Source organism: Aquarana catesbeiana, linkage group LG07, assembly GCF_042186555.1.
Source record: "Aquarana catesbeiana isolate 2022-GZ linkage group LG07, ASM4218655v1, whole genome shotgun sequence".
Lineage (NCBI taxonomy): Eukaryota > Metazoa > Chordata > Amphibia > Anura > Ranidae > Aquarana > Aquarana catesbeiana.
In genome coordinates this window covers 42,091,791-42,113,892 of record NC_133330.1, presented here as the reverse complement: position 1 = coordinate 42,113,892, position 22,102 = coordinate 42,091,791, and the positions used below count along the sequence as shown (strand labels likewise).

At 40.7% G+C, this 22,102-nt stretch overlaps 1 protein-coding gene across 23 annotated transcripts in view; it reads right to left on the bottom strand.

Annotated features, from left to right (window-relative positions):
• FOXP1 (forkhead box P1) overlaps positions 1 to 22,102 on the bottom strand; it is a 1,122,086-nt gene that overhangs the window by 117,405 nt on the left and 982,579 nt on the right. For 17 of the 23 annotated variants that reach the window (XM_073592053.1, XM_073592052.1, XM_073592059.1 and 14 more), the window contains one exon: positions 6,884 to 7,055. In XM_073592053.1, the coding sequence (XP_073448154.1) occupies positions 6,884 to 7,055 (172 nt within the window). The remainder of the gene's footprint in view (positions 1 to 6,883; positions 7,056 to 22,102) is intronic. The other 6 variants (XM_073592058.1, XM_073592063.1, XM_073592064.1 and 3 more) reach the window with 2 other exon arrangements.

Below are 22,102 nucleotides of genomic sequence, written 5' to 3'. Positions count from 1 at the left end.
AGCCTGCCCATACATGGTTCGAATTCTGTCCAGTTCCTGCTGAACCGGCCAAGATTCGAAACTTCTATGGCTGGCCTAAGGTTGAACAAGATCAACTGTCCAAAAAATTCTGAATAATCATTTGGGAGTGTATATTAAAAACATAAGTTTTATGAAATCAGGTGACAGTAAGGCCTAGTTTACAGTTATGGTTGGAGGGTGGTAAAAACAGGCTCGTTAGGGGGCCCTTTAAGTGAAACTTTAATGCTGAGGAGGCGGCATGGCTTCTCTACCATGTGAATGCCATGACTGAGAGCTGTTGGTGACAGCTTGGTCAGTACCCTGGAAGCATAGTCTCAGCAAACAACCTGCGCCACCTTGGATGCATATGTGCAGCAGTTGGGGGTCAAAGCCAACTTTTCTTGCCTCCCCGTAGAGTTTACAGGTTGGTTTGTAAACTTACAGTGACTGTCATGGTGATCATGTGATTGGGAATAACACTGACTGGTTCCTTGAGTGTTAGCAAAAAACCTGCGCTGTTAGTAACAAAGTGGGGTTGATTTACTAAAACTGGAGAGTGCAAAATCTGGTGCAACTATGTATGATAGCCAATCGGCTTCTAACTTCAGCTTGTCCAATTAAGCTTTTACAATAAGGGCTCCTGCACACAGTTCGTTTTAAAACACCAGCGCTACAGCAGCGCTTTAGCTGCGTTTTTACATTAGCGTTTTTCCGCCTTATCGTTTTTGGGCGTTTTTTAGTGAAAACACTCTTTATAATGCCTCAAAACGTCAAACGTGGCTTAATGCGTTTAGATGCATTTTTTGGCGTTTTTCATTTTTACAGCTCGTTTTTTCTGCTCCTGGAAGCACAGGCTGGCTGTTTTTTTTTTTACTGCTACTAAACGCTTATGCCTCCAAATGCCTCTGACAGTTTATGTGTGCATGGACACATAGGCTAAGATGGAGGGGCGTTTCGAGGCAGTAAAAAAAAAAAAAACGCCAAATGCCCCTAACAGCAGCTGTAAAAACGTCCTGTGTGCATGAGCCCTAAAACCTGGAAGTTGATTGGTGTCTATGCAGAGCTGCACCAGATTTTGCACTCTCCAGGTTTAGTACCCCAGTGATCTAGGAGAACAGGTGCACATTCCTTGTTATAAAATAGGGAGTGAATTCATGTTTTCGCTGCACAGAAAACTGTGCCTGATAATATTAGAGTATATCCAAACCTAAAAACAAACATGTCATATTTGGCAGCTTACCAGTCTATAGATGCAGTGCCGGCACTATTTTTTTTTTTTTACAGGCATTTTTTCATTTATTTTCACCTGCTGAACCTGCCAGTAACACACCTCCTGTCATATGGTAACAACATCCACTCACTGCATTGTATTTATCGGTCTCAATTAAGGAGTCGCTTTGTTGTCCAAGGCTGCTCTCCTGATTTGGACTACAAACACCTCCATTACATAGATAGCTGGGAACGCAGATAACGTTGTTTGAAATTTCAGTTCAGTAAATATGAAGCTACAAGGACACTAGTTTTCTACCATAAAAACAGGAATTTCTGTATTTAAAGAAATAGTATGTAGCCTAAAATATAGAACAAAAATGCAACCACCACATCTAAAGGTAAGCTGCAATATATCACATTCTGACCTTAGGTTTATATATACTTGAATCTACAGATCATGGTCACTTATGGATTAATAGTTGCATGTAGTAGAGTGACCAATCAAAACACAACTTTTATTTTCTTGGCAGCTCCAAGATGAAAAGTGGGATCTCACTGGAAGCCCACGGTTACGAGTTTTCATACACCGCTCTCAGCAGAACCCAGTATGAAATAGAATGTGGCAACCCAAGCTGTTCAGTTGAAGCCTCTGGCAAGCTTTGCTTCTGGAAATTGTACTCAATCAGCAGCTGGAGATCTGCAAGAGGACAAAGGGCTAATTCATCCCAAGATAAAGACCCATACACACGGGCCGAATGCCAGGAGACATCGGCTAGTTAAAATAAAAACGGCCAACATTCGGCCCGTGTGTATGTCAGCCGGTCCGACAGAAAGCAGACAATTGGCAGGCTTCTGTCAGAAGTGTATGATGGAAAACCAGTGGCCGACAGGTTCCCAGAGTGTTCTGGTGGGGGAGTCGTCCCCCTGTCAGAACACAACAGCTCAGCAGGGAAGATCGCTGTGAGTGATTTATTTAAAAAAAAAAAAAGCCTGCTATACCTCATTTCACAGCTCTTCTCAGAGATCACATGATCGGCTGGCTCTCTCTCTCCTCTCCTCAGAGTGACCTCAGCAGGGGAATCTCAGCCCCGCCTGCTGCATTTGTCAGATAGGGAGAGGAGAAAGCCAGCCGATCATGTGATCGCTGAGAAGGGCTGTGAAATGAGGTATAGAAGGCTTCTTTTTTTTATAAATCACTCACACAGGGGCACACAGGATTAGAACACAGAGGGGATGTTTGGCTGTACTTCTCCTATGGATCACAGGAGTGCAATTCCTTCTGCACCCCTGTGACCTATTAGCAGCCAACAGCGGGCTAAAACCCACTGTCGGCTGACGTCACAAACCCAGTCTAGGCTCTGAAAAGATTCCAACCATATGGTCAGGTTCTGCCCAGAAGTCGGGACTGGCAGCTGGCTCAGCCACTCAGTGAGCTGCTGAGAGCCCAAGCCACCCAATCCCCTCCCTTCCACAGCTCAGCCCTCCAGTGAGCATTGGAGGGGCAGAGCAGAGAGGCGGTGTAGTCACCAGCTCTCTACTCAATGAAGACTGAGAGCTGAGGGATCAGCGGTGTTTGATTGCTCAGTTCTCGGTCTTAGAGGTGGCAGGGGACAGCTGCAGCCATCTAGGTAAATATGATCAATAAAAAAAGGCCGACATTCGGCCCGTTTTTATGTCAGCCGGTCCGTCTGGTTGGCCGGCTTCTGTCAAACGAGCATCCTGGAAAACCAGCAGTCGACCGACTCCTGATCAGCGCTCTCAGCCAGAACACATCAACTCAGTGGGGGAGATAACTGTACTAACATCGGACTGTTAGTACAGCGGCTCCGACCAGATCTGCTGTTTTTTTTTCATTGAACCTGCTGGGTCGAACGAAAAAAAACTGTTAATGTGTACCAGGCTTAACAAAGGGTTAAAAATTTAGAAACCTCCTCCACTGTATGTTAATAAGCTATACCTCAGTTAAGGTACAAAGACAAAGAGAGACTGTCCAGAAATTCTTAAGCTAGTCATAGATGGCTCGAACCATCTATGGGCAGGCTGACTGTACCCAAGTCAATTCATCAAATGACTTGGATACACCCAGCATGTCAGTTTTCTATCACCTAATTATTGTCAGTGGCTATATAGCCACTAGCAATATTCATAGTATGATCCTGGCAGGAACAGCTCCCCATGCCCCCTGATGCTGGCAGAACACAATGGCTCCGCGGATGGGAATCCCCCATCAACACAGGGTTTCACAATTTTCTTTCGCAGGTTGCAGGAAAGAACATCGCATAATCTACAGTCTGCCTTATGCCGCGAACACACGGCCGGAATTTCCAACAACAAATGTTCGATGTGAGCTTGTTGTTGGAAAATCCGTGTGTATGCTCCATCACACATTTGCTGTCGGAATTTCCAACAACAAATGTTTGAGAGCTGGTTCTCAAATTTTGCGACAACAAAACTTGTTGTCGAAAATTCCGAGCGTGTGTACACAATTCCGAACGCACAAAATTCCACGCATGCTTGGAATCAAGCAGAAGAGCCGCACTGGCTATTAAACTTAATTTTTCTCGGTTCGTCGTACGTGTTGTACGTCACCGCGTTCTTGACGTTCGGAATTTCTGACAAAATTTGCGTGACCGTGTGTATGCAAGACAAGTTTGAGCCAACATCCGTCGGAAAAAAAATCCACGGTTTTGTTGGCGGAACATCCGATCGTCTGTATGCGGCATTAGAATCAGCCATGACAGAGTCTCCTTAGAAACATCTAAAAAAGTACAAAATATTTTTTTCTTTTAGGTATGCTGTGTGAATGGGAACACATAACAAACATATATTTTCTCAAATTCAACTGCAAAAGTGGGAGTTCGCTTTAAAGACCAGCCTGCACAAAACAAATACTTCATTTATGGTAGATGCTGGAGAATGAATCCACCTACCAGAATCTCTTGCAGATTCCACTGCTAAGGTCTATACACATTCTGCAGCCACCATTCTCAATGCTGGATGTTTCATTATTTTTTTCTGATCATGGAGAATTAGTGTGTGAGTGCTGAAGGTGGTCTGGAACATCTAGATCCTTAAAGTGGGCAGGAACAGCGTTAACAGAACAATGGCAGAGTGATTATGTTGCTGGAGTCTTCAAGACATACTGAAAGGCAGTGGGTCACCGACCAGGCTCCATTCATAACTGAAACATCACCTTTAAGGTAGGCTACCCCCATTACTGAACACAGCATTGCAAATTTAAATCATATAGCATCTAGATATTTAATCGATATTTTCCCACATAGGCATAAGCACTACAGCTGAGCAAGAGAGAAAGTGGAAATGATCATAACTATCCTGCAGAAGTAGAACATGATTGCACCCTGGATGCAAACACTGGGGGTTATTTACGGAAGGCAAATCCACTTTGCACTACAAGAGCAATGCAAGTACACTTGGAAGTGCATTCGCTGTAAATCTGAAGGGTAGATCTGAAATGAGGGGAAGCTCTGCTGATTTTATCATCCAATCATGTCCAAGCTAAAATGCTGTTTTTTATTTTCCTTGCATGTCCCCCTCGGATTTACAGCGACTGCACTTCCAAGTGCACGCGTAGTGCAAAGTGGGTTTGCCTTTCGTAAATAACCCCCACTGTGTTATTTCCCATAACCCCGAGCTGCAGGGAAAAGACAGCTGGTACTGCTTTGTATTGGCTATTTTTGTTCGGACTCCCTCCTTGACTGCAAGCAGCCAGCCCTAAACTGTGGTTTTATATTAAAAAAAAAAAACAACAACATTGCCCTAAAAGTGCTGGAAACAGTTTTAAATAAAGTGATCCATGATCTAGTTTTAAAACCTTGTCTCAAAATAATAACCATTAAGGGCTATATAGTAAGGAATTAGATGCAATCTTTTTTATGTATGGATATGCACAGCATAATTCCTTACCTTGCAATACAAATACCCTTACAAGCTCATTCATCTATAGACGCATTATAGTAGAAAGCAAATCAATAAATGTATTTACAACTAAATTACCCACTACAGTGACACACTGCTTATTACCTTTCAAGCAGCTGTAATTTGTGATGCATCAGAGGCCCCAAATACTCTCACTGTTGCAGCTGACTTCTAATGACCATCGCGGACTAGAAACTGTTCTGTAATCTAGGTTATTTCTCTGCCTCAGCTTTTATCACATAGAACTTCTCCACCACTGCGTTTACTGTGCAAACAAGGTTGCCACCATTTTGTCAGGCTTAAAATATATTTAGCCAATCAATCCATTTAGAAAGTCCTGGCATCGCTCTGAAGGGAAGGGGCCTGTACGCCCTAATGATAATTCTCTTGAGTGATATAGTAATTATTCTCATTTGTGTAACAGTAGGGATAACCAGGTGCCACAGGAACTGTATTCTTTTAATTGCCACAGTGACCCATCTCAGCAGGGCTGCGGGAAAGGATGAAATGTGCCGCAGTAATTGTTAATGTAGATCTATTCTTTGCATTCCTTTAAGGAATATCTAGAAAGTTAATTGTAGCTAAGTAGTACCCTGAAAAATCTACCCTTTGGCTACAATTTCTCCTGAGAAGCTGGGGTGTGCTTTGTGAAATGTGACTGTTCCTAGGTACTCCTGTGCCTGGAGCCTGCCTATCTACAGTTTGAGATCATCTAAGTCATATCCCATCCACCCCTGCCTCTGGTGGCTGCTATTCTCACAATATGTGGATTGAGAGTTTGTGATATTACTCCTGTGCTGTTCATTGTTCTTCTGAGGGTTTGCTGGAGAGAAAGCTGTACCAGGGGGAGCTGTAGTGCAAGGATCCCCCTGCTCTCTGTGAATTTATGCTTTCTTCACCTGTCCTGCTGCTTCTTGATCATTACACCAACAGGCAACAGTTCATCAGATAACCAATAATCAAGACTTAGGATCAGCTGCAGGGAGCCTGCAGGCAAAACCAGTGACCTAGGCCTTGATTTCATTTTTTTTGTGGCCACAGTTTTTAAAGTACAAGTCCTCTTTAAGTGAGCGTGCATGTTAATGCCACAGGGACAGTCAGTATTACAGCTACTCCCTTCATCATGAATTAGTAGTATGATGTTGTCACGTATCCACCACAATTATTGCCATTAGTGCAAAAGTGTGTGTCCACGTGCCATAGTAGCTACACTTATGTGTGCCATTACTGCTACAGCAAAGATGTGCCATATGAGGTTACAGGGGAGAGGAATAAATATGGAATTGGGGACACATGATTGAAATCCATTCTTGATAATCATATGCCTTCATACATAACTGAAAGCTTCCACAGACACTGGATTATTGCAATGGCTGTGGGCCCCTTCACATCAAAGCATTGATCTTGTGCCAGTTGTTCTTGGTGGAAAATCCATTGACTACACTGGAATTTCCAAGCTGATCATTCGTGTGCCTTTAAGGGTGGTTTTGGCTCAGTGCATAAACATTCACAGTGGGGAAGTACAATTGTAAGTTTTCATGCCCGCATTGTTAAAAATATATATATGTATCCCAATGGTAATTTCATGAATGCGTATATCTTATCATATCGCTGGACTAACAATTCATTTTACTGCTTACAATTCGCATCACATCACTACTTTGCTTCAACTTATATCTTACAGAACACAATGGCTGAAAGAAGAAAATCAAGGAGCTGTGTTTGTACAAACCTTGGGCGAGAGATTGCAGTGGAAGGGCGGGCTGCCCCGGCTGGATAGAAAGGAGACCTTGACGTTGCAGTGACAGAAGGTGCTGCTGTTGCAGCTGCTGCATTTGTAGGAGCTGTTGCTGAAAAGCCAACTGCTGCGTAGCCACTTGCTGCTGCTGCTGCTGCTGCTGCTGCTGTAATGAAAGGAAGTAAAGAATTAAACATGTGAAAGGTCCGCATTCTGCATGCTGCTGAAGAGATCCTCCGATCAATGGGGGACCTACAACTGAAAGTGTTTCTGTTTATCTAGGTTTGGCATTCTGTAGAGTAAAGACTTGTCTAAACTCGATTATTTTATGCCTCTTGGCTAGGAGTAGAAAACCTTTGGCACCCCTGCTGTCATTGAATTAAAGCTCCCCTCATAGGCAGCTACAGGTTATGGACCAGTCAATTAGAAGAGATGATTATGGGAACTGTAGTTCATAGCAGTTGGTGAGCAACAAGCTGATGAAAACATTGTTCTTACAAAGTTGGCATGAAAAGAAATAAACAGTCCATACAGGATTGCCCAGTAAGACAGGAAGCACAGCAATGGTTATGTGCAAAGTACAGTATCATAGACCAGCTGATCAGAACTTTCCGATTCAGAATCAAATAATGATTTGTGACTGGACACCTAGGGGTTGATTTACTAAAGACACTCTGCAAGCGGAGTTGCTCCAGAGCTTAGTGAATGAGGTAAGGCTTCACTTTACAAAGAATACCCAATCACGTGCAAAGAAAATGAAAAAAAAAACAGCATTTTTGCTTGCACATGATTGGATGATAGTAGTCAGCAGAGCTTCTGCTCATTTACTAAGCTCTGAAGCAACTGCTCATGCAGAGTGCAACTGCAAAATGCACAGTCTATATGCTATTAATAAATCAACCCCTATGGGTTACTGCACTTTGCATTCAATTTTTGCCCCCCATCCTTTTGTGAACAAGCCTAAGACCCCTTTCACACTTGTGTGACTTCAAAGTTGCGCGATTTTGCCGCGATTTGGGACCAGTACTACTTTGTATGACTTTGCCACAACTTTGGCATTAAAGGGTCAAAAAGCTGCTTGTACTTAACAAAGTCGTACTGAAATCGTGTCTATATTATTCAGGTACGAATTGCATGCTACTTGAGGGTTTAACATTGAGGTCTATGGACATCAACTCGCATGGAAGTTGGACCAAAGTAGTGCAGGGACTACTTTGAAGTCGGCACGAATTAAAGTCTTGCCAATATGAATGGTCGTCATTGAAAATCATGGAGAATGACTTGTCATGCGATTTTGCAGTACAAAATCGTGGGACAGGTCGTATAAGTGTGAAAGGGGCCTAAGAGGAATGACCTATCAAACATTTTTTGAGAAAACAGTGCTCACAATCGTATATATATATATATATATATATATATATATATATATATATATATACATATACACATACATATATACACACACACAGGCACACATATTATATACACACATCTATTACAACATCACTCCATGATTAGCTGTAGTGACAATGGGTTTCCTTTGGGCACCCATTAATATTTACTTAAAAAATACAATATACAGTATATAAATCTCTGCCTTTTAGTATTTGTACTCTATTTAAAGTAACTTTTAAAAGGTACCCAAAGGGTGTCAAAGTCGCCCCAGCCGATCTTGCTACCTGTGCTATTTCACTTCCATTTTAACCGTAGCTCTCCACTTAAGCAGGTGTACCTTTCTGACACCAATAGCTCCAAGAATGACATACAAGAAACCATTTTTTTTTTTTTGTTAACCTGCCTTTTTAAGGCAATAGAAATATATATAACTGTTATTTAGACAAACAAATTAAACAGGTGGCCAATCTCTGTGCAACTAGTTATGAGCAACTTAACAATTTTTTAATCAATGCAATTGGTAGAAAAGCCTCTTGACCAAATTTTGTAAGAAACTCAAATACTTATTTTGTTGCCCAATCCTGTCTATTTGGTCAAGATTGGGTAATGAACTCATATTTAACACCCATCTTAGGTCTAGATCCAGTTTAGGAACCAGAGAATCTCATGACCAATTTAAAACAGTGGATAGATTGTGACTGGAGAAGGATTTCTGACATGTATATGCAATCAAAGTCAATGGCCACCCAAAGTCCCAAACAACTGCAGAACAAGACCCTACTGTATTCTAAGGAACCATTTAGGTCGTTTCAGAGGTGATTCATGAACATGCAAAATTTGACTCTTCGGAAAATGGAAAACTACCATTTCAAAGTAAAGTGGGACGGCTTAATATTATAAAATAAAGAAACCGCAGAGCTAACCTAGGTCAAGGAGAATGAATAATTATTGAGTGAAAAAAAAAGCTTTAAGGTACATACTGTATAAATATCAACAACACAGGTAAAGTACTGGCAAACTGTTCCTTTTGACCTAGATGTGCTCCATCCCCCCCCGAACATCCTAAAACTACGACTTCATCCTACAAAATAATAAAATAAAGTCCTATAACCGGTTACTTTGAAACCATTAATTATATTCATTGTAGGAGACGGAGCTGCCTGTCTCCGCTGGGATTCGAACCGTGAACCTTGGAGGTGTTAAGCAAGCATGCTGCTTTTCTCTGCGCACCGCCCGAGATGCTTTTAAGTACTCTGTTTATCACTTCTGACATAAATAAATGAGAAAAAAATCAGACCTTTGAAGAAGAAAAACTTCATCTAATATTGTTAATTAGCCATGACAAACGATGAAATAACATTGTAAATCTTTCATAGAAACAGCGACTCGATTTTAATTACACACATTCATAATTTAGCAAACAACATCTTACTTCAACAGGAGAGCTTAATACGTCCTCTACTCCAGGCTCTAGACTGATGTACTGGGCGGCTAGGAGATGGAGCTTTTTTTTCCTTCTCCTTACCGTTTTCCTATAACCTCCCTACGTTTCGTTCTCCTTTGTTCTTCATGGACACAGACAAGGTATTTGACGTGATAAGTATCTCTCTAAGATATTTATCGCACAATGGGAGGATGAGAAAAAAAACTTTTGTTGTCTGTAACATCAACACATTGCACCAGTGTCTGGCTTTTCATTGTGCAAGCCCAAAGAGGAAACAAAATGAAAGAAAAAAAAAAAAAACACCATAATAATACTATAGTTTTGCTCGGTAATTATTTGAGAGATAGAGAGATAACATGGTGCAGTTGTACAATAAATAGAAGGAAATTATCTAATATCCCCAATCTGCTGGGAATAATATCAAGGTGGAGATCTTATACACACTCCAAGCGTATCTGCTCTAGAAAACAGATTAACTGTTTAGATGACAATCTCGACATTTAAAGTGGAACTAAACCTGATTAAACAAAAGCAAGAATAAAAAAGAAAACTCTGATTAAACGTTCTAAGAGGATCTTGTTTAAGTTTTTTTTTTTTCTTTGAATGGCAGAATGGTTCTACTAATTGAGAAAGACAATAAATGCTGCTACACTTGTGTACTTTTGTGGAAATTCATTTTAAATCCCCAAATAGTTGTTTGGCAGCTATACATCACTTTTTATTTGTGCTTTATGTTTGCTTAATTAAATAAAAAAAAAGCTAAAGTGTTTAGGTGCTGCTTCAATATTTTACTCTAGTTTTATCCAACTCTAACTTTAGACCTTACAAAGTTCTGAACCTATTCAGATCTCTGCAATACATGCCCATTACTTTATTTTTTTATTCCTTTAAAACACAGTGGCTTTTTTGTTAGCACTTCTGTCTTGCAGCACTGAGGTTCTTGGTTTGAATCTTGGTTAGAACAATATTGGAGTTTGCATTTTCCCCTGGGTACTCCATTTTCCTCCCACAATTCAAAGACATGCTGGTAGGTAATTGGCTCCTGTCCATATTGGCACCTGATATATGTCTTTGTGGGGATAGGGACCTTAGACTGTAAGCTCCTTGGGGGCAGGGACTGATGTGAATGTACAGTATGTTTTGTGCTGCATAAATTGTTGGTGCTATACAAATACCTGTAATGAATAAATAAAAATACTGCAAGTGCAGAAAAATACCTGTTGATCTGCCAGAAATTTTGTCTACCAACTTCCTCTTTGGGTTGGCAACACAGTTGCCTTCTCTGTTCTGAAAATCTAAGCAGCACTGTCAGCTGGGCTATAGAACTTTGCCTATCCCCCTCCACATGTATATTGATTTCTTTCCCAACAAAATAATGTTGGGAAAGATCCTGTCCACACCGAGGTTGATTTACTAAAACTGGAGAGGGTAAAATATGGTGCAGCTCTGCACAGAAACTCAGCTTCCAGGTTTTTTTTTTGTCAAAGCTTAATTGAACAAGCTGAAGTTAGAACAGGGGTCTCAAACTGGCGGCCCTCCAGCTGTTGCAAAACTACAAGTCCCATCATGCCTCTGCCTGTGGGAGTCATGCTTGTAACTGTCAGCTGTGCAATGCCTCATGGGACTTGTAGTTTCGCAACAGCTGGAGGGCCACCAGTTTGAGACTTCTGAGTTAGAAGCTGATTGGCTACTATGCAGAGCTGCACCAGATTCTGATTGCTACATTTTTCATAAATCAACCCCACTGTGTAGGGAATGGGCTATTGAGAGATGTAGTTCTGGGGGAGCGCTCATGTCAGTAGGAATTGGGATCCTGGTACTGTCCCAGCAACAATTTTACAAGTTGTTTCTCACTGCCAGAAAAAGGTGGAAGAAAAAAAAATCAATGCTGGAACATGTTTTATAAGCGAAGAGGAAGGTTTGTGGGGGGGGGGGTAAGCTTGGGTAGTGCCTGCCTGAACATAAATTTTTACCTTGGTTTTGTATTTGATCGCTAGCCTTTAGCTTGGCCACAAATTGTTCACTTTGGGATCTAGATCAGGTCTGTCAGAAAGACCATTTATACAAACTAAGGGTAAGCTCATTAAAATTGATGACAACTTTTATTAACAAATACGTTGCTTGTAAGACAGTGAACAACTATGTAGCAAATCTGTGTCTATAATGATTCAAATGTCGATGTTCAACACAGCTTGCTGTACACCTATGGGAGGAAATACATCAATGATATGGAGAACATGTTCAAACCATTTAAAGCAACTTGTCAAGAATGGACTATACAGGCTACCATTGCTGACCTCTGTATCAGAGACTGATAACTGCCTGGCTGTCATCTGTTATATTGCTTTTGGCGCCGCTCAAAGTACAGGTGAAAGCATATCCCTGTGTCCCAGAACTTGCGGTTCAGGCATATCCTGATACCAATCCAGAGGTCTAGTAAATGTCAAGAGTAAAGGATCGCCACTACTCAGGCTAGCCCAGGTGAATAAGCCACAAGGAGAAACCTTAGCCTACGTGTCTCCACAGCTGCCTGGCTGTCATGGTCATGATTTTGCATCAGTATATCATCCCACAGCTCCAAATCCCCTGTGCTTGTGAGTGGCTACTACAGGGGAGAGGTAACATGGATAAGCAGGAGGAGGGAACATTTTTTAGGAATAGTTATAGTTAATTTGGCCATGCACTACTCAGTTGAAAAAAACTGAACCAATTTCCTCACACGTTTGAGGTGGATGGGGAAATCCTTCCCGCTGTGTTATTGTATTCTAACAGGGAGACTTCCCCGGCATCAAAAAATTTGCCAACAAGCCGGTTTGTGAAAAATCAACAGATCGAGATCGACTTCTCCTGAATGGGAATGGCTATAGAAGCATTGAAATTCACCGGTTCCTGCTGAACCAGAGGTATTTCATGTATGGCCAACTTCAGGGTTTTCTTCCACTTTAAATCACTGACTTGGCAAAACATAGAGATAGAGATTGGCGTCATTTTAGAAAAAGTACCGAAGCGCTACCTCCATAAGGGCAGAAATAAGTATACTTTATTTTGCTGAAGTCAGGCCAATGTAAGATGAATTTGGATTGGCTGCTATGTTTACTTTTTCTCTGATTTTCATTCGCTACTTGTCTGTGACTCGCAAGAATAGAAGACAGATCATCTGAGATCATCACCAAGAATTTTCATTTTCAATCGTAGCTCCAATCATTCTCTCATAACAGGTGCACTTTAAGTATCCATTTATAATTCTGCGTTAGATTCTTAGGAAACTCCACTTGCTGGATTTTGGTGCATTTGTCCACATGCCATATATCATATGTAATAAATAGAAATGCACTAAAATATAGCGTAATGCATCTTAGCATGTATTTCACACGGGAAACCACATGTAACAACAGGAAATGTCAATGTTTTCATTTTTTTTTTCTAGTAACATGACTGAGAAAAAAAAGCATAAAAACAAGCACTGATGTTTTGATAAAATTGTAAGTACAAGGCAGTGATAAAATGCATGCATTTTCAGTTGCACACATGTGAATGCTCACAGAAAACCTTTTGTTCACCAACTTTACCATCAAGAACAATTTCATTAAGTTTTGTCTATTTAAAATAGGTATGTAAAATTGAATAAAACACACCCATGACAAATGTGGCCTTAGTTTGTTAGACAATCGAGGTCAATGACACAGTAAGGATGATGAATTGTATAAATGTGTCAACTTGATCTCTTTGTTACATACATTGTGTTTTTACACATGAGCCTACTTACTAAGATCTAAATTTTCATCTAAATTGGATGTAATGCCCAAATCTGATCACACAGTAACCCGCTTTGTGACATGGGAATCCAAGGCACATCATTGTGAGGCTACAGAAATTCCCCCTTGTCTGTAGATTTAAAAACCGAGAACAATTCTTTACAAACTGTATCAAGGGAAGTTTTGATCGGAGACATAAAACAGCTTGACCATTGAAGGTACTACTAATGGAGGAGAGGTGATCATTCTGCGATTCCAATTGTGCAATCCATGTCCTCTGAAGGCAACCTGTGGATGACCAATCTCTGGGGAAGATTGATTGAATGGCTTCAAAAAAATATTCCTATTCAAATCACTGTTCTTGACATTTTTCTTCTTTGCATTGTCTTATTTAAATAATAATATAACAATAATATGTAAAAGCTATTTTACATGGGAGGGGGCCTAGTGCAGTAAAGGGTGGTGGACACTATTTGTTTTTGAATGAAAAAAAAACTGCCATCTTCGGTCGTAGCCGCTGTACTAACTATGCAAAATTAGTAGCGATCTCCCCCACTGAGCTGTTGTGTTCTGACAGGGGGATGCCCCCCCACCCCCTTCAGAACACTCCGATCGGCGCTCTCCCCCATTGGCGGAGAGCGCTGACCAGGAGTCAGTCGGCTGCTGGAATGTCGGACATTTTTTTTTAAACCAGACAATGTTTCCTGACATTCGACCCATGTGTACGGTGCTTAAGAGGGCAGGGTTTAATCTCTGCTTGGAGAGAAGTCACAACCACTTATACAACCTGGTCCTAGGAACTCAACTCTCCATGCATAAAGGATGTGATCAAATGACAAATACAGACACTTGCACACAATGTGGAAATGACAGGTTCACTTCAATGGTAACCATAGACATAGGATGGTCACTGCCTGAGCATGCCATCTTCATCAAGAATGGATGAGGATCGCAGCATTGGACAACTGTTTACAGGGTAAAATCGAATCAGTTGTGTTGGTTTACCCAGAAAACCATTAGGGCCCTTTCACTCTGATGTGCTTTTGATGCATTCCTATTGACTTACAATTGAAGATGCCTTTTTGGTGCGTTTTTGAAAAACTGCACCAAAGATGCAGCAAGCAGGACACCTGCAGTGTGAACATTTACATAGGATTTAATGGGAAGTATGACAAAAGTAGAGTAGTGTGAAAGGGGCCTTACTGTTTCGTTGGAGCCAGAGACAGGGCTGCATTTATACCATGGGGAGTCCGGGGCATTTCAGGATTGGTGGGTCCCTCATACACAGGATTAAAAAAACACTTGGCAAATCACCAAAGTTACACATCAAAGTCTGTTTATTGTACGTCATTGTAAGTGACAAGTTATACTGTCCATACACGGAAAGGTTAAATTAGCTATATATCTAAAGTAAATACATGTACACATACCAGCAAACTCCAAGCAGATTTTTAGTTAAGACAAATTACAAACATAGCTATGCTGCTATGTATGCTTTGGTTTCCATAGGCCGATTCAACAATTTACACAACAAAATTAAACTCTGAACCTGTCAATGCAAAAGTTTTGAGTATATCTAAGCTAAGTACAGTAAGGGGAATTTACTAAGACTGGAGAGAACAGATTCTGGAGCAGCTATGCATAGCAACCAACCAGCTTCTAGCTAGAAGCTGATTGGTTGCCATGCGCAGCTGCTCCATATTCTTAATGCTCAAATGTTAGTAAATTCTCCCAAGTAAGTGTTAAAAACTTCCAGCTATATGCATCACACTCCAGTGTCTACAAAAGGTTTCCCTTTCTACACTAAGCATCTGAAAAATCTTTAATGAACTTCTCAAACTGTATCATATTTAGAACACTGCTCTCCATTATCCAGTTGCCACAAAGCACCGAGGCCTTGTTTACATGGGCAGATCAGCTTCATTTTCTCCTTCCCCTGACCACCTACCTTCAAAGTAACAATGTGGATGTTCAGCTGAGTACATATTGCCGTGGCCGAGAAGCTTTGCCTTATGGTGCTGCAATTTTAATTCCACAGATAGAGTTTAGCAAGCAGTGCCGTTAATCAAACTCGCCCATTGATATCAATGAGACAAGCTGCAACCATGGGCCAGGAATTGACCTTGCAGTTGCAGTACGCTCCCACTGACTTCAGTTTGAATGAAGTAGAGCTTTGCTCATGGTTGTGGTGTAGTAAAGCGATGTAAAATACCTATTCAACCATAAGAAGAAAAAAAAAAAAAAAAAACAAGAATAAGGCTATAGTATCGCTTCTCAGAAGGGCAGTAGGGACCTTCGCCAGTGTAAACCTAGCCATTGTCTTTCATGGGTCACTGTGGTTTTTAGATAATTCTTTATCAGTGCAAATTTCCTTAGTAATAGATTTTTGGCACTAACTAATAATGATAGAGTTGGTTTACCATCTAAATTTTAAAAATACATGACCCTTATAAATCCAGCCCATGCCAGAAGTACCTGCCAAGTTATTACTTACATGGAAAAACATGTTGCATATTATTTTGTGATAACCATTGGCAATATATGGTAGGGTAAAGGCCTGCCATAAATAGGGGTATGGTATAAAAAATAATCACAAAAGCCATCCTAAACACAAATATCAACCACCATTACTACTGCGACTTTTAATGCAATAATGCCTGGTACACCTAAAGTAGGCATAGAGTGGAGAGGGATTAGACTCTCTCTGTCATGTTTTTTTTTTATTGTGTTCTGTGCCCGAGATTCACACTCTCTATAAGTCCTATTTACCATTATTGTTGAAAGTTAAAGTGAAAGAAAATCCCAAATTTTTCATTTTCCCCAGAACAGTAATACTGGGGATATCTTCCTAGTTCTGGCAAACCTTGGACAACCAGGATTGCCTCACTTTAGAGGATTTCCTCTCACTTTCTGTGCGGCGATTCTCCCCAATGGGATACAGATGACAAAAAAAAAAAAAAACATGACAGCGGTTTTATTGCTCCCTTACTCTATCCAAAATTTTTAAAAAAGTTTTACCCTTAGTTCTAAGTTAACTAGAGTAGGCTAAGACTCAAAAGTGTAAATATTTGTTTTCTTATATAGATAAAAAAATGTTCATTTTGCCTAAGCAGTGGCCTGATAATGTGATTTTTGTTTCAAATTCCCCCTGAGACATAGCAGGTAATTTCCAGGCAAGTGGCTTTCTTCCTGTTCTGTAGCCTAATAGCTGTATATCTGCGTGCGTGCGTTGCGACGCACGCAGGGAATGGAGCTCGGCACTGCTGCCTCTGACTGCTAGTATGATACTTGGTAATATCAGTTCTATGCTGTTGACTGTTCTCTTTGCTGGAGAGGAAAATGTACATGGGGACTTGCAGCGCAAGGCATTACTGCTGCCTTTTTTATGTTTTTTTTTTCTTTTAATGGCTAAATTGGAATTTTACATTGAACTACTTCCCCACAACCATGAACCAGGCTTCTGTTTAATTTATTCTGTGAAATCTGTGCTCCCCCTACCTCCTCTGTTGCTTCTTGAACATTCCACCACAAGTCATCAGAATAGCAGACTTCAGGGCAAAAGCTTTACCAAGAGGAAGCAAAGCCAATCTCCTTTACTATGATGCTCCCCAAGAAGACAAGGAGGATGATTTACTAAAGGCAAATATACTGTGCACTGCAATTGCTCTTTAACCTCCCTGGCGGTATGATTATGTCGGATTTTTGATGCTGAAAGCGGTACATTGTTTTGCATGGAAATTTGGCGTTTTATATTGTAGGCCTGTAATTCTTAGGAACAATGCCCTGTACACATGGTCGGATTTTCCGACGGAAAACGCATGATAGGACCTTGTTGACGGAAATTCCGACCGTGTGTGGGCTCCATCACACATTTTCAATCGGAATTTCCGACACACAAAGTTTGAGAGCTTGCTATAAAATTTTCCGACAACAAAATCCGTTGTCGGAAATTCCGATCGTGTGTACACAAATCCGACGCACAAAGTGCCACGCATGCTCAGAATAAATTAAGAGATGAAAGCTATTGGCTACTGCCCCGTTTATAGACCCGACGTACGTGTTTTACGTCACCACGTTCAGAACGATCGGAATTTCTGACAACTTTGTGTGACCGTGTGTATGCAAGACAAGTTTGAGCCAACATCCGTCGGAAAAAATATCCATGGATTTTGTTGTCGGAATGTCCGATCAATGTCCGACCGTGTGTACGGGGCATAACTCATTTAAATCTGTCCAAACCAGAGTCTAGTAGACATCCCGAGTATGATAAAGTTTGAAACACAAAATAATAAATTATAATATAATAAATACTTAAAAATAATTATAACAAATAATAATATAATAATAAAATGTATTCAATAATGTAATCAAATCAAAAACTCTGAAATTTGCTCAGTTGCTGAATTGTCGCTGTCATCACTTTCAGTGTTTGATGAATAATATCCCCATGAATCACTATTGCTCAATTCTGTAAGTGATTCTAATTTATTATCGCTGTTTTCTAGCTGGTCTAAAACCACTTTTGACATAAAGGGACACTATTTGGTTGCTATGGACAATCTCCGGTTTCCAGGCAGAAAGAACAGTATATATAATATAAAAGTGCATACAGGGCACTAGACAAAGCACTAGGGACAAAAGGGATGTGAAATGATTTGATACAGTAATGTAATCTGTATGTACTGTACTGTGTGTTTTTCACTTTTTGAAATTGGTGCCGGGCTCCGCCCCGTGCGTCGCAACGCTCGCAGGTAACGGAGCTTGACACTGTGATAGATCGAGTGGAGACACAGCAGCCGCACACACACAGCGGGGATCGCAGGATCCTGAGGACAGGGCAAGTAAGCTGTACATGTATCCTGCGATGCAATCCCGAGTGTGGCTCGGGGTTACCTCTTTTGGTAATGAAAATTCACCCCGAGCCACACTCGGGAATACCGCTAGGGAGGTTAAGGGCAGTTGCTCTAGATATAGGGGGAAGCTCTGAAATGAGGGGAAGCTCTGCTGGTTTCTATCATCCAATCATGTACAAACAAAAATGCTGTTTTTAATTTTTCTTGCATGTGATTAAGTATTTTTTTTAAAGTGAAACTTTACCTCATTTACTAAGCTCTGGAGAAAGTGCACAGTATATTTTCCCTTAGTAAATCAACCCCATAATATGGAACATACTAGGAACTAATCCTTTCTCCTCTGGTTGCCTTTTTCGGGCACAGCTTCCATGGCACAAGTATTCTTTAAGTACACCTAAAAACTGTTGCAGGAGATTTGGAGGCCTTGTGATCTTTACTGACCCCACTGAATACAGAATACCTTACACAATTACCAGTTTAGCTCTATCATTTTACTAAGAACAGTGCTACAAACGGACGTGTAAGTCTTTGGCTGAACGCGTAACACAAATCTTGGAGCCATATGCAAACAAAAGAAAAAAAGTTGCAACAACTAATAAATGTTCCTTTCCCTGCTATCTGCTAAGGTTAATACCAGCTTTCCATGTTACAAAAAGACAGGATATAGAAGTATACAGGACGCATTGTCCATGAAAGAGTTCAGAGGAATCTGTGTTGCCAAACTGTGTTCCCCACCCAGTTACTAAACACAGGATACCAATCCTTCTGTTTACTTCTCACAATTGAATGCACACAAAAAAGGTCTTTGCTGGTCTCTGTTGACAGGTCAGTAGCCAGTGTTAAAATGCTGAAATATCCTGATAAAACTTGCAGTTTTGTTCCCCTCCCTCCAGCTCCTGTCAAAAGTCTGTTTTTCCTTTCTTGGGTTACTCCCTGCAGCCTAACATAAACTGTCATACCAGGGCAGGACAAGCTGCCCTGCTATACATCTCTGATAAACTGGGTATGAAGGATTTGTATTCTCTACTGACACAAACAAGTTTTCAAAGGGAGTGTGTGTGCTGCTTCTAGTGAATCTGTCATGGTGGCTTCATATAGTGGTGAGATATCACCATCACAATTCCCAGCTCTGTTTAAAATGCAATGGCAACCACTAGCCGAACCCATGCCTAAAGAGCAGTGGGGGGTTATTTACTAAAGGTAAATCCACTGTGCATTACAAGCGCTCTGCAAGTGCACTTGGAAATGCAGTCACTGTGGATCTGGGGGAAGATCTGAAATGAGCAGAATCTCTGCCGATTTCTATCATCCAACCATGTGCAAGCAAAAATGTGTATTTTTTTATTTTCCTTGCATGCCCCCCTCAGATCTACAGCGACTGCACTTCCAAGTGCACTTGTAATGCACAGTGAATTTTCCCTTAGTAAATAAATTCCAATGTCACTTGCCTGTCCAGAACAAAGTGACAGAGTCTGTGAAGAAATACCTCTCTAATGCTTTCTTCCCACTTGTTCAAACATCGCAAGCAGCAGCAAAATACCCATTGTCAGCTGGTGTCAGAGGCTAGAGGGGATGGTGATGTCATCCTCTCTGTCTTTCAACATCACTCGGGCCTATCAATTGATACTAGACTCAAGCACTGTCACACAGGAAGAGGTCACATGCTCCACCATACCTGGAAGCATCGGGTATTTTGCTCCAGCAAAGGTGGAGGGAGGAGTGGCAGGGAATCACTAGAGAGGAAGGATGAGGTATTGTCAATTTTCACTGAATAATCAATGTAAGTGTTTCTGTAAATGTACAGCTGTAAGAATGTGGAAGCCACAAAAGTAGTGTAACAATTATTGAAGTATCCGAGAGCTGTAAGAAGAATGCAGGTAATTCTGTCTATGAGTATCCTAAATTAAATATCCTCTATTTTCTTCTATGGCTTTGTGTGCTCCTTCCCTCCCTCAGAAATGCCAGGTCACAACAAAACTGAGATACTGGTAGGGCCAGATTTCCATCACTGGAGTCTAGAGAGACCACCATTGGCACCCAAAATAACAACTTTCAGGTAGTATAACCTCTTTTACACAAATCTTCAGCTTGCTTTACTGGTCCTAATCCATCTTAGAAAATTGGGTAGCTAAACTTCTAAGAGATGACTATAGTTCTACTGACGATGGGAGGAAATGTGTGAACAACTGCTATACAGGAAAAGCCATCTTTTTTATCTCTGCTACCTATAAGCACAGGCTTAGAATGCTACCTAATATCAAATCTGGCCCTGGATACCAGTTTTGAGAAGACCAAACTTTAATATATTTTTAAATTGCCACATCAAATGCCAATGCCTGCTGTGGGCTGATCTACGATATCATATCATACTCAACCAACTTGTTGTCTGAGCTTCCACCAGATGAATAAACTTGTGTTGTTGAGAATTTGTTGTGCAATTATTAGTCAAATTAAATACATGTATAGAAAGTTGCTTCAGTCACAGATAATTTATTTTATCTCAATGAAAAGAACTACGTACATAACAAGCTTTTAGGAGATCCACCCTCTTTGCTGGGTCTCAATGCCTGACCTGGTTTTTACAGGTTGAATTTCTTTTCTAAATATTCTCTGATTTTAAAGTTAGTGAAGTTACAAAGGTAACTTGTTAAGGTTAGAGAACTTCAGTGCTGATGTGCTTTCCTGAGTCTAGCAACCAACAATCAGTTTCAGAATACCAGTTGCCAGGGTCAGAGAGGCATCACAATGGAACCGCTGGGACTACTGCAGACAATGGTGAACCAAGACGTTGAATTTTAGTTAACACAATGGGAAGATACAGCTTAACACTTTGAAACGTGACAAAGAATACAACAGATGAACCTCAGAGCTATAATGTGTGCTGCCTTTATGTTTAGAACAGGGCACTCCAATCCACTGAGCAAGACAATTAAAAGAATAGTCTACTTCTCTGCAAGCCCAGTGGTCAACTTTAAAAAAAAATTCAAAGTCAGGGATAAAGTAAGGGTGGCACCAGATTGGTAGATATCTACCCTAGGTAGCAAAAATCCTTGTTCGTTAATAATGTTCTAAGTTTGGACCATCACTAATGAATATCACAACGTCTATAGTCATGACAGATGCAAAACTTAGGAAACAACTATTCTATAATTATAATTAGTAAAATATACAACGTTTTTAGTGAGTCATATATACACACTTGACAGGTAGTGGCAAACATGGAACCCACACAGGACTGCTGAATTACACTTTTGAAACTCTTCTACTACTATGTTGGCTCAGTTCCCATCTTCATTTGAATACCACAAGCACTATAATAGTGAACATCATCAAATTATCAGCCTCCGCATACTTTTTTTTAGAGTAGACCTTGCATCAAAATACAAGGCCTATTTCGTTGTTACACACCCCTTGAAAAACACCACATTCTACCACATTCTACTAACTCCTTAGTTAGTTTTTATGTTGAATGTGCCATATTTTTGGGAAGGGGGTTCATGCATAACAATTATATTTTGATTTTAAGTCCACTTTAAAGACTAACCCCAGAAATCAGAATAAGTCCTCAAGCCCAAAAGTGGATGTAAACCTGATTCATGAAATTGGACCTAGGCACATATATCTGTAGTGTTTTCTTATCTCTCTCCAAAGCCCTAAGTCCTGTGTCTTTCTGCTGTTCTGTTCTTCTGTTATCAGCATGATAACTTCTGACAAGTTCTCCGACAACCAAGATAAAACCAGCCTGAAATTTGTGTTGGGGTGGGGG